The sequence below is a fragment of the Marmota monax genome, unplaced genomic scaffold (assembly GCF_021218885.2).
Source record: "Marmota monax isolate L192 unplaced genomic scaffold, Marmota_monax_Labrador192_F-V1.1 WCK01_AAM20220418_F8-fsc00029, whole genome shotgun sequence".
NCBI lineage: Eukaryota > Metazoa > Chordata > Mammalia > Rodentia > Sciuridae > Marmota > Marmota monax.
The window spans coordinates 6,549,743-6,562,164 of record NW_026693024.1 but is presented as its reverse complement, the minus strand read 5'-3'; the positions used below and the strand labels follow the sequence as shown (position 1 = coordinate 6,562,164).

General features: G+C 37.4%; 1 protein-coding gene across 22 annotated transcripts in view; it reads right to left on the bottom strand.

Annotated features, from left to right (window-relative positions):
- Positions 1-12,422, bottom strand: part of Fars2 (phenylalanyl-tRNA synthetase 2, mitochondrial) — a 512,601-nt gene that overhangs the window by 212,164 nt on the left and 288,015 nt on the right. For all 22 annotated transcript variants that reach the window (XM_058582377.1, XM_058582368.1, XM_058582373.1 and 19 more), the window contains one exon: positions 5,577-5,737. In XM_058582377.1, the coding sequence (XP_058438360.1) occupies positions 5,577-5,737 (161 nt within the window). The remainder of the gene's footprint in view (positions 1-5,576; positions 5,738-12,422) is intronic.

Below are 12,422 nucleotides of genomic sequence, written 5' to 3'. Positions count from 1 at the left end.
TTACTACTGACTGTATTACTTATCCCAAACAAGAAAACCACTGTGTTGGGTCTAAAGGTGAGCAGCTGGCCATGTGATTCTGAATATAAAAAGGAAAAAGGGACAGGCTAAATAATGCCTCCCCCAAGATGTCTGAATCCCTGGAACCTGTGAACATTTTACCTTACATTAAAAAAGGTCTCCACAGAAGTGATTTAGAAAGGATCTTGGGATGGAGAGATTATCCTGAATGATCTTGCTGGGCTTCATGTAATCACAAGACTCCTTACAAAAAAGAGGCAAAAATTAAAAAACAAAGAAAGGTGATAAGATCCCAAGAGGGAAATGGAAGGGTAACAATGCAATGTGATGTGTGGCCATGGGTCCAGGATGAGGACAGCCTCTAGAGCCTGAGGAGGCAAGGAAGCAGGCCTCCCCCAGAGATTCCCCCAGCTCTGCTGACACCTTCCCTTTAGGCCAGTTGGACTGACTTTGGTTTTCTTCCTCTACAACTAAGATAATAAATCCATGTTGTTTTAAGCCACTGAGTTTGTAGTGATTTGTCATAGCAGCAACAGGAAACCAATACATATTTTGGTATCTGGAAGTAAGGTACTACTTGTCACAAATACTTAAAAAACATGAAAGTGGTCTTGGAACCAGTTCATGGACAGAGCATTTTGAGCACTATGATATAAAAAGGTTAGTTTGTACTGAACATACTGTTGTAGAAATGAATGGTAAAGACTCTGACCAGGTAAGGAGGAAGTGAGAAGCAGGGTAGAGAAAACTTACATGTCTGAGAAAGACAGACATAACTCATCATAAAAAACGGACGGGGAAATACAGAGGTCAAAGCCCTGCTCGTGATGGCTGTGAAGGAAATGAGGTCTCTGTTAACGGACACTGGAGGAAAGAGGGCCCTTGTTACAGGGAGTAGCATTGTTAGAAGAGAAGATATATGAGAAGTTTCCAAAATAGTTGAAGACAGAAACCCAACACAATGAACCCCCAAGCAGGATAACAGAAAATCAGACACAGTTCAAACTGCTCAAAACAAGAGTCAAAAAAGAAAGGCAAGAAAATCACATGCCAACAGAATTGAAGGGAGGGGGGATTTGACAATGTAGACATCTATACTCATAAAAATACTCCTAAAAAAAAATGAAGGTGAAACAAAATCATTTCTAATTGTTTCCAGACTAACAAAAGCTGCTAAGGGAAATGATCACAGAAAATAACCAAGATCTACAGAAAGTAAATGACAAGGGAAATATGAAACAATATAGTTTTAATTTCTTCAAAAGAAAAATGACTATTGGAAACAAATATAACAATGCATTATGGGATTATGAGTTGTGGGGAAATAAAATATGACAATAATATAAAAAAGAGGTAAATAAAATTACATTATAAGAAGGTTATTAAATATTTCATCAGGTTGTGTAATATTTATCTAAGGTAAAGTGTGATAAATTAATTATGCATACTATAATCTAGAGTAACCACTTAAAAATCATTCGAAGTGGTAAAACTAAATAGCAACAGAGGAAATAAAACAGAAGACGAAAACAAAAAAAATAAAGCTCAATTTCCAAACATAGGAGTAAACAAATAAAGAATAAATGGGGAAATTGAGAAATAAAAAGATGATAGAATTAATCCCAATTATATAAACAATTAGAGTAAATCTAAGTGTATTTAACATTATAATTACAAGATAAGAGACTTTAAACTTGGGTTTAAAAAAATGGACCCAATTCTATGCTGCTAATAAGAAACACACTTTTTTTTTATTGGTTGTTCAAAACATTACAAAGCTCTTGACATATCATATTTCATACATTAGATTCAAGTGGGTTATGAATTCCCATTTTTACCCCAAATACAGATTGCAGAATCACATTGGTTACACATCCACATTTTTACATAATGCCATACTAGTGTCTGTTGTATTCTGCTGCCTTTCCTATCCTCTACTATCCCCCCTCCCCTCACCTCCCATCTTCTCTCTCTACCCCATCTACTGTAATTCATTTCTCTCCTTGTTTTTTTTCCCATTCCCCTCACAACCTCTTACATGTAATTTTGTATAACAATGAGGATCTCCTTCCATTTCCATGCAATTTCCCTTTTCTCTCCCTTTCCCTCCCACCTCATGTCTCTGTTTAATGTTAATCTTTTCCTCCTGCTCTTCCTCCCTGCTGTGTTCTTAGTTGCTCTCATTATATCAAAGAAGACATTTGGCATTTGTTTTTTAGGGATTGGCTAGCTTCACTTAGCATAATCTGCTCTAGCGCCATCCATTTCCCTGCAAATTCCATGATTTTGTCATTTTTTAGTGCAGAGTAATACTCCATGGTATATAAATGCCACATTTTTTTTATCCATTCATCTATTGAAGGGCATCTGGGTTGGTTCCACAGTCTAGCTATTGTGAATTGTGCTGCTATGAACATCGATGTGGCAGTATCCCTGTAGTACGCTCTTTTAAGGTCTTCAGGGAATAGTCCGAGAAGGGCAATAGCTGGGTCAAATGGTGGTTCCATTCCCAGCTTTCCCAGGAATCTCCATACTGCTTTCCAAATTGGCCGCACCAATTTGCAGTCCCACCAGCAATGTACAAGAGTACCCTTTTCCCCACATCCTCGCCAACACTTGTTGTTGTTTGACTTCAGAATGGCTGCCAGTCTTACTGGAGTGAGATGGTATCTTAGGGTGGTTTTGATTTGCATTTCTCTGACTGCTAGAGATGGTGAGCATTTTTTCATGTACTTGTTGATTGATTGTATGTCCTCCTCTGAGAAGTGTCTGTTCAGGTCTTTGGCCCATTTGTTGATTGGGTTATTTGTTTTCTTATTGCTTAATTTTTTGAGTTCTTTGTATATTCTGGATATTAGGGCTCTATCTGAAGTGTGAGGAGTAAAAATTTGTTCCCATGATGTAGGCTCCCTATTTACCTCTCTTATTGTTTCTCTTGCTGAGAAAAAACTTTTTACTTTAAGTAAGTCCCATTTGTTGATTCTTGTTATTAACTCTTGTGCTATGGGTGTCCTATTAAGGAATTTGGAGCCCGACCCCACAATATGTAGATCGGAGCCAACTTTTTCTTCTATCAGACGCAGTCTCTGATTTGATATCAAGCTCTTGATCCATTTTGAGTTAACTTTTGTGCATGGCGAGAGAAGGGGATTCAGTTTCATTTTGTTGCATATGGATTTCCAGTTTTCCCAGCACCATTTGTTGAAGATGCTATCCTTCCTCCATTGCATGCTTTTAGCCCCTTTATCAAATATAAGATAGTTGTAATTTTGTGGATTAGTCTCTATGTCCTCTATGCTGTACCACTGGTCCACCCGCCTGTTTTGGTACCAGTACCATGCTGTTTTTGTTACTATTGCTCTGTAATGTAGTTTGAAATCTGGTATCGCTATGCCGCCTGATTCACACTTCCTGCTTAGAGTCGCTTTTGCTATTCTGGGTCTTTTATTTTTCCATATGAATTTCATGATTGCTTTCTCTATTTCTACAAGAAATGCCGTTGGGATTTTGATTGGCATTGCATTAAACCTATAGAGAACTTTTGGTAATATCGCCATTTTGATGATGTTAGTTCTGCCTATCCATGAACAGGGTATATTTTTCCAACTTCTAAGATCTTCTATTTCTCTCTTTAGGGTTTTGTAGTTTTCACTGTATAAATCTTTCACCTCTTTTGTTAGGTTGATTCCCAAGTATTTTATTTTTTTTGAGGATATTGTGAATGGAGTGTTTTTCCTCATTTCCTTTTCAAATGCCTTTGATTTATGCGTGTTGATTTTATATCCTGCCACTTTGCTGAATCCATTTATTAGTTCTAGTAGTTTTTTTGTAGACCCTTTTGGGTCTTCTAGGTATAGAATCATGTCTACTGCAAATAGTGATAATTTAAGTTCTTCTTTTCCTATTTTTATGCCTTTAATTTCTTTCGTCTGTCTAATTGCTCTGGCCAGTGTTTCGAGAACTGTATTGAATAGATGTGGTGATAGAGGGCATCCCTGTCTTGTTCCAGATTTTAGAGGGAATGCCTTCAATTTTTCTCCATTCGGAATGATGCTAGCCTGAGGCTTAGCATAGATTGCTTTTACAATGTTGAGGTAAGTTCCTGTTATCCCTAGTTTTTCTAATGTTTTGAACATAAAGGGATGCTGTACTTTGTCGAATGCTTTTTCAGCGTCTATCGAGATGATCATATGGGTCTTATCTTTAAGTCTATTGATGTGGTGAATAACATTTATTGATTTCCGTATATTGAATCATCCTTGCATCCCAGGGATGAATCCTACTTGATCATGGTGCACAATTTTTTTGATGTGTTTTTGTATCCGATTCGCCAGAATTTTATTGAGGATTTTTGCATCTAGGTTCATTAGGGATATTGGTCTGTAGTTTTCTTTCTTTGAGGTGTCTTTGTCTGGTTTCGGAATCAGGGTGATGTTGGCCTCACAGAATGAATTTGGAAGAGCTCCCTCTTTTTCTATTTCCTGAAATAACTTGAAAAGTATTGGTATTAATTCTTCTTTAAAGGTTTTGTAAAACTCCGCTGTATACCCATCCGGTCCCGGGCTTCTCTTGGTTGGTAGTCTTTTGATTGCTTCTTCTATTTCATCCATTGATATTGGTCTGTTCAAATTGTGTGTATCCTCCTGACTCAGTCTGGGCAAATCATATGACTTAAGAAATTTATCGATGTCGTCACTATCTTCTATTTTATTGGAATATAGGTTTTCAAAATAATTTCTAATTGTCTTCTGTATTTCTGTAGCATCTGTTGTGATATTGCCTTTTTCATCCCGTATGTTAGTAATTTGAGTTCTCTCTCTTCTTCTCTTCATTAGCATGGCTAAGGGTCTGTCGATCTTATTTATTTTTTCGAAGAACCAACTTTTAGTTTTGTTAATTTTTTCAATAGTTTCTTTTGTTTCAATTTCATTGGTTTCCGCTCTGATTTTAATTATTTCTTGCCTTCTGCTACATTTGCTGTTGTTTTGCTCTTCCTTTTCTAGGGCTTTGAGATGAAGTGTGAGCTCATTTATTTGTTGTTTTTTTTCTTTTTTTGAGGAATGACCTCCTTATTTACATTTCAATTAGAAGATAGAAACTTTAAATTTGGGTTTAAAAAATGGACCCAATTCTATGCTATTCATAAGAAACATAATTTTAATATAAAGACAAAGGATGAAAGTTATATGAAAAAAAAAAGATGTCATTTTAAACACTAATCATAAGCCAGTGTGTCTATTTTAGTCTCAGGAAAGGTAAACTTTAAGAGAAAAATATCATCATTGATAAAGATGGGTACTTCACAATGACAAAATGGTCAGGAACAAAGCCCAAAATTGTTTTTCTCTGTTTAGACTAATAAGATTGATAAATCTCTCTTTTTCTGCATATAATTTCGGAAGGTTTATGAACCTCATGAGTATTTATGGACCCCTATTTAACCTATTTTTAAATTCACATTATTTTAAAGTTCAGCAGTTTTCAAGTAGCAGATCCTCTCAATCCTTGACAACCATTTTTATTATCATTGACTTAATTCTTGCAAGTCATCTCACCTGGAACTTCACCTTCTGATTAATGTCGGAGATGCAGAACTGCTTCAGGAAGCGCTCGTCTTCACTCCAGAAGAGGCGGATATCAGGGATGTCATAGAGGATCATGGCCAGTCTTTCTAACCCGAGGCCAAAAGCCCAGCCGATTCGATCTTGAGCACCAGCTATAATTAGGAAAGAAAATAAAAGGGCTGTTTAGGGAAGTATGAAGATTGGGCAGGTACGCACTCCTCCCCATAATTGCCAGGAACCTTGCCTGAGGCCTATAGGCAGCAGCGCCCTGCAGAGCCGTGGTGGAAGGCACCCCATCTTACTTTTCCTTCCTCTTCATGTTCCTTACTGTCCTCATGAAAGCACTATGGAGCCACACTGACAATAGTATTTTCTTTCATTTCTGAATAAAGTTCAGGCTCTTTGAAACCCGCATTCTCACCTCTGAATCATGCTTTTTCTGTAGTCTTTACCTGCACTGATTTAAACATGTAGCCTTCTAGGTGTCAGTTACATAAGAGAACTGGCTACACATAGGGCCATATGTGCAAAACAGGCCACACTGGACTGTGAACATTCATAAAGTGTGTGTCAGGCCATCAAAATCTTCAACTTTATTAAAACACTATGTTTCCTGGTAGTAAGAGCTCCTCCAACCATGTGCAGAGGGCAAGGAAGCCATGGTGAAATGCCTATCTAGTGACAATTACCCCAAATGGTAGCAAGCGGGTCAGATTCTGTCACTACAGTGAATTCTAACAGTGCATTTCACATGTATGAATCAGAGTATAAGACAAAAGACAGGGCGGTCGAGTGTAAGAAAGGTGACAGGAGCAGTTCATACTTCTAAAAAAAGCTTGGAAAATGAGCTCATGAAATGAAAAAATTACAAACAGACATAAAGCAGGCTCCTGAGGCAGACTGAAGTGGCTCCCCGAGATTCCTACCTCTCATGCACAGCCCCATGGAAACCTCTTCCTTTGATTGTAACTGACCCATGAGAAGGACAGGGTCTCACCCCAGTCATTAGTTTGTCTTGTGTGACTTGTATGACTCTCTCCACCTTGGCAGATTGCAGAGAGATTTCCCCTGCTGGCTATGAGGAGATGAGTGGCCATGCTGTGAGGAAACATGTGCCCAGGACCTCGGGGAGTCCCTAAGGAGCTGAGAGGCACACGAAAGCCAGTGAGACACATGGGAACCCCACTCCCATAATCATGGAGAACACATCCTCCTCAGTCTGCTAGGCGAGAAGACCCAGAGCTTGAGAATACAGCCCTAACATTCTGACTACAATCTGGGGAGACCACACACTGGGGGACCACACCAGTCCACATCCAGAGTCCTGAAGCAAGGAAACGAATAGTATATTTGTGTTGTTTTAAGCCATTTATGAGATAATTTGTTCTTGCGGCAGGGAGAGGAGTGAAGAAAAAACAAATCAGATAAGAAACGTGGAGAAAGGTGACAGAAAATGGCAGAGTTCCAACCATAAAAGGCCAGGGTGCAGCCCAGGAAGGCTGAGGGGTGAAGAGACAGCGAGGGCAAGGCTGGCAGCTGACACTCTGAGGAGGGGACAGAGAGAAGCTGACGTGCTCTGGTTATTGCTGCCACCACCATCATTCACAAATGACAAGGATAAGAGAAATCAGAAAGAAATGTGAGCCTTGAAACAAAGGATTTGTTTCAAGGCTCAATGAATAAAAAGTATTCAAAATGCCACAAGAAAATGATACAGAGAGAGTAGGGCTCAGACAGAGGGAGAGTGAATATGAAGAGTGGCTGGCTACCTGTGTTCCCAGGACAAAGGATCATTCCAGAAGGGGGTCAGGGAAAGGGCTGTTTAACCAGAAGAATGCTGCAGCCAGAGTTCCTGACCAAGTGACCCCTGCCTAGAAAGAAGCTGATGGGGGAGGGAAAAATAGAGTAATTCATAGTGATGCCTAAAAACCTTAGAGAGGCTGATGACCAACTGAAGACACGAAAATTAACACAACACCCACATTTTATACCACTGGAAGAATTTTTTTGAGAAATGATATTCCTGAACCTGGTGAGGGATTTGGTTCCAGTATTCTCACTTGTTTCTGGTTATGCACTCTATTCTTTATAACCATTTGGAAAACAATGTAGCAACAGACACAAAGATCCACAAAAATGCTCACATATTTTATTCTAAGATTTTAGGGGGAGATTTATCCCTAGGAATTAACAAAAGCAGAAAGATAAATAAAGATATTTGGGGCAGTATTACTTATAAGAAGAAAAACAAGAAAACCATCTAAGTGTCCAAAATTAGAAAACTGCTTAAATATTACAGTACATTAAAATATTATTATATTAAAATACATAAAATAACTACATAGATGTTATTAAATCAGAGTATAAGAGAATATGAACACTTCTATGATAAAATAAATATTTACTATGATTACTACTTAATACAGGTACAAATGAGAGTCATAATATGAAAATTGAAGAATGTGATGCTCATGGGTCACTATGAGTAGTAATTCAAAAACAACTGCTTATTTTTAAAATTCACAAATATCTTTATGAGATATTTGTGATGCAGAACATGATGTTTTGATATAGATATATATTGTGGCATTACTAAAATGAATCAATTAACAATCATTGATTGCTTCATAAACTTTCTTGTGATGAAAACATTTAAAATCTAGTCTTGGCAATTTTCAAGTAGACAATACATAGTTATTAGCTAGAATTACCATGTTGTACAATAGATCTCGAGTTTATTCCTTTTACCTAACTGAAATTTTGTATCCTTCGACCAACAATTTCTAAAACATTTTCTGTACTAGTTAAAGTCTTTTCAAGTAAAAAATAAACAACAACAACAACAAAAAGAGGTGGGAGTATTAATGTTACTTTGCAATCGAAGCGTGTTTATTAAATCATTTACACTTCATCTTCAAATGTTAGACAAAACCAACCATCTAGAGACCACTATCTATAGCTGAATGAGCAGCAGATCTAGGGGATTTGGTTTTATTTCATATCCAGTAATTTGTTATCTGCTCTTTTCATGCACCACCCCTCACTTCTTTCCCCATTCCTCAAAGCAAAAATAAAAGTAGTGGAGATCTGTTAAAAGTAGGTTAAAAAAAAGAACAATAAATTTAAAAATGGGAAAAGAATATGAAGATATTCACAGACAAGGAAAGAAAAAGATGGTTCTTAAACAAATGAATACTTCAGTTAAGAAAAATGCAAGATACAATTGAATCAAGTTACCAGTTTTTACTTACCAGGGGGGCAAAAAATTTAAAAAAATGATCATACACTTGGTAGCAAAGCACTCTTATACACTGCTGGTAGGATGCATGTGGGTTTTAATTTTTTGACCCAAGGAATATAACATAGCACTAGTTATCAATATTCAAAATATATACTGTCACATATTACTTGAACTTCTAGAACAGATACTATTCATGAAAATTTGTGAATTCACAATGTGGTTTATTGAAATAGTGTTTATAATAGCAAAAGAGTGCACACAACCCAAATGTTTATTCATAGGAAATTGGTTAAATGAATAATGGAACGTTATTGTAACACCTTCTGAAGGATTTCAAATACTGTTTTTTATTTGGGGGTGGGTGGGAGAGAACAGGGCACATGAAGACAAAAGGTGGAAGGCTTTACAATATGTGGCTTTGTATATAAAAAGTAATGAGAAATTTTTCAGGTATATGTTGATTTTTCTTTTATCAGAAATGCTCTGGAACAAAAAGTATTTTGAATTTTGGAGTGTTCTGGATTTCTGATTAGGGATTCTAAACCTGTAATAGAAATCTTAATGACTAGATAAAATGTGGTGCTTTCTTTTCTGTTTATTCTTTTCCTAACACGTTTTAAAACAACAAATAATCCCTTTCATTGGTGTCAGGCTTCCAGGAAAGACTATGATTAATAAAAATGGTTCTGATGTTCCACTTATAGCCTGTTTGGGTGTTTCTCTCTACAGAAGAGCCAATGCATTCTAAGCCTGGAAAATTAATGCTGCTATTTGTGGGGGTTTCAAAAAACTCAAGCAAATTCCCCAATACCCCTCATCTTCAATCCTAGTGGGCTGAGATACTTCAATCAAGAGATAAGGGAGAAGAAATGTGATGTGACTTCTGAGATTACACGAAAAAAGTCATGCAACTACCTCCTGCTTTTTTTTTTTTTTTTTTTTAAATGATCGTGCTGTGACATTTCCTCTCAGTCAGGATTTTTCCCTCCAAAGATTCTCTTGGAACTCCACCACTAGTCTCTGAGAAAGCTCAGCAAGATGAAGAGGACTTGTGTAGGAGCTCACAAGGGGGAACCTAGCTTTCAAGTTCCCCCAGCACCATTAGCAGACATGTAAGAGAAGACTTAGGAGGATTCCAGCCCCAGTTGGGAACCACCCCGACTGTGTAAATCTCCCTAGATGAGGTTCTGGGCACTGTGGAGGAGAGACATGCCATCGTTATTGTGTGCTGTCTGAATTCATGACCAAGGAATAATTTTCCATAACAGTAAAGCTAAAACTACACTGTAGCCACAGGTTCTACTTTTCTTGGTCTGAAAATATTGCAAATAAAAAAGTAAAGTTTCAAACAGGAGAGAGATCAGGAGTTACAAGAAGCTTAAAATAAGATGAATACACTATATTATACCACCTCATTTGTGTCATAATATCCATTCGTCTCTCCAAAGGCCAGGTCGCCCACTATTATTCACAACATTGCTCAGCCTAGAAATCAAACCATCTTAAGTCAAGGCTACCCAATCCCCTGTCACCACATGAACCACTGCCCTTCATTTTATTTCTCCAGCTTGGTGAATGGATCATCACCCATCTAGTCACCCAAGGCAGCAGGCTGGAAGTGAAGTTTTACTTCACATACCACCTCATATCAGGCGAAGACTTTTAAATGATATCTCAGAAGTCTCTCAAAGGCCTCCCTTAATTTGAGTCCTACTGTCACTGTGGACGTGTCTTTAACAAAAGTCTTTCACTCAGTCCAAGGAGTTCACCCTGTCTCCTCATCCAGCCCATCTCTGAGAGTGCCACCAATTTGCTCCCTAAAGCATGAATCTCCACATTGCTTTAAGCAGATGTGTGTGGACTGTGGGTCAGAGAATGATCTCTCAGCAAGCCACATTTAGCATTTTGTTCTTGTTTTTACTTTGTATTTGGCATTTTTCTAAAGGATAATTTTTTCATAGATCCCCATTCACTCAAGGAACCACAAGATTAAATTACACAGGGTCCGGGTGGGGGAAGCCTGAATAGTAAGTTATAGTCTAGCACCTGTGGCTATCAGTTGGCATCCAGGCAATCCTAAAGACAAATGGAAACACAGGCATTCAGCTCCAAGTTACAGAGAGAGGGAATAGTATGTTGTTAGCAAAGAACATTTCAAAAAACTTCCAACACATCCCAGGCTTATAATTTTGTCACAGGTAAAATCATGCATATGATATGCCAGTCAACAACAGAATTCACATTATTTTCAACTGCACATGATTATTCCTTGACCATAGACTATATTCTGGGACATACAACACATTTCAAATGTTAAAAAATATAGAAATTCTATAAAGAATGTTCTGTGTTCAAAATGGAAATATATCAGAAATCAATGGTAGAAAAATATCTGAAAAATATTCAAAATGCTGGGAAATTTAAAAAACATACCTCTTAATAACCATAAGTAAAAGAAGTAATCGCAAAGGAGATTAAAAATACATTGAAATGAATAAACATTAAGATATAACACATCAAAATTTGAATTCGTAAGTTACTGGGTGGGAATGCAAAATGATAAGCCACTTTGGAAAATACTTTGATAACTGTATACAATTAAGCAATGGTTCTTAACTGGGGAAAATTTTAGCAGCCAGGGGACACTTAACAGTCTAGAGACACTTTTGGTTGTTAAAACTGGGTAAGAGGATAATGCACAGGACAGTCCCTCACAACAAAGATCATCCATCCCCGGAAGTCACCTCTGAGTTAAATATATGCTTAGCATATAACAAAGGAATTCCATTCCTAGGTTGTTACCTAAAATATGGAAACATAAGGGCACCTAAAGACCAATACAGAGATGCTCTTCACAGCTTTATTCATAATAGCCCCATGTTCCTCGACTAGTGAATAGAGAAACTGTGGTATGTCCATCTAGTGGAATACTACCCAGCAATGAAAGTAAATACATTTTCACCCATACAATAACATTATGATATCAAAACCATTACACTTAGTGAAAGGAGGCAGTCTGGTACCAAACATTAAGTATTCTAGAATTCCATTTACATGACATTCTGGAAAAGGCAAAACTAGAGACAGCAGATCAGTGGCTGGCAAGGGCTGGAAATGAAGAAACTTTGGAGAATAATGGGAATCGTCTATATCTTGATTTAAATTTTGTGTGAATTTTTCTGTGTGTAAAACCTAACCCAATCAATTAACTGATCAAAGATCCTTTGCTTGGATGACATGGCAATATCAAATAAAATTGCTCTCAGGTCCTAAATGCTTACTCTCAACTTCTCTGGATATCCCATCATTAACTAGAAACAAATAGCTTGTGCACCAGCACTATTCTGAGGACCACATTTTGAGTAGCAATGATCCAAATGATGGAAATGCTTACATTTCTTTTTTTGAAGCACAAAATTAAGAAGTTCCTTTACTCTTATACACCCACTAGGAATGTACACATGGCAGGTTGAAAATGATATGATTGGGGAACAAAATACAAACCCCATGTATAGCATCGAAGGCTCCTGTGCCATCACCTCAGGTAAACACAATCCTCTGAACATCCTCACATAACATGTTTTGTCTTTCTTATC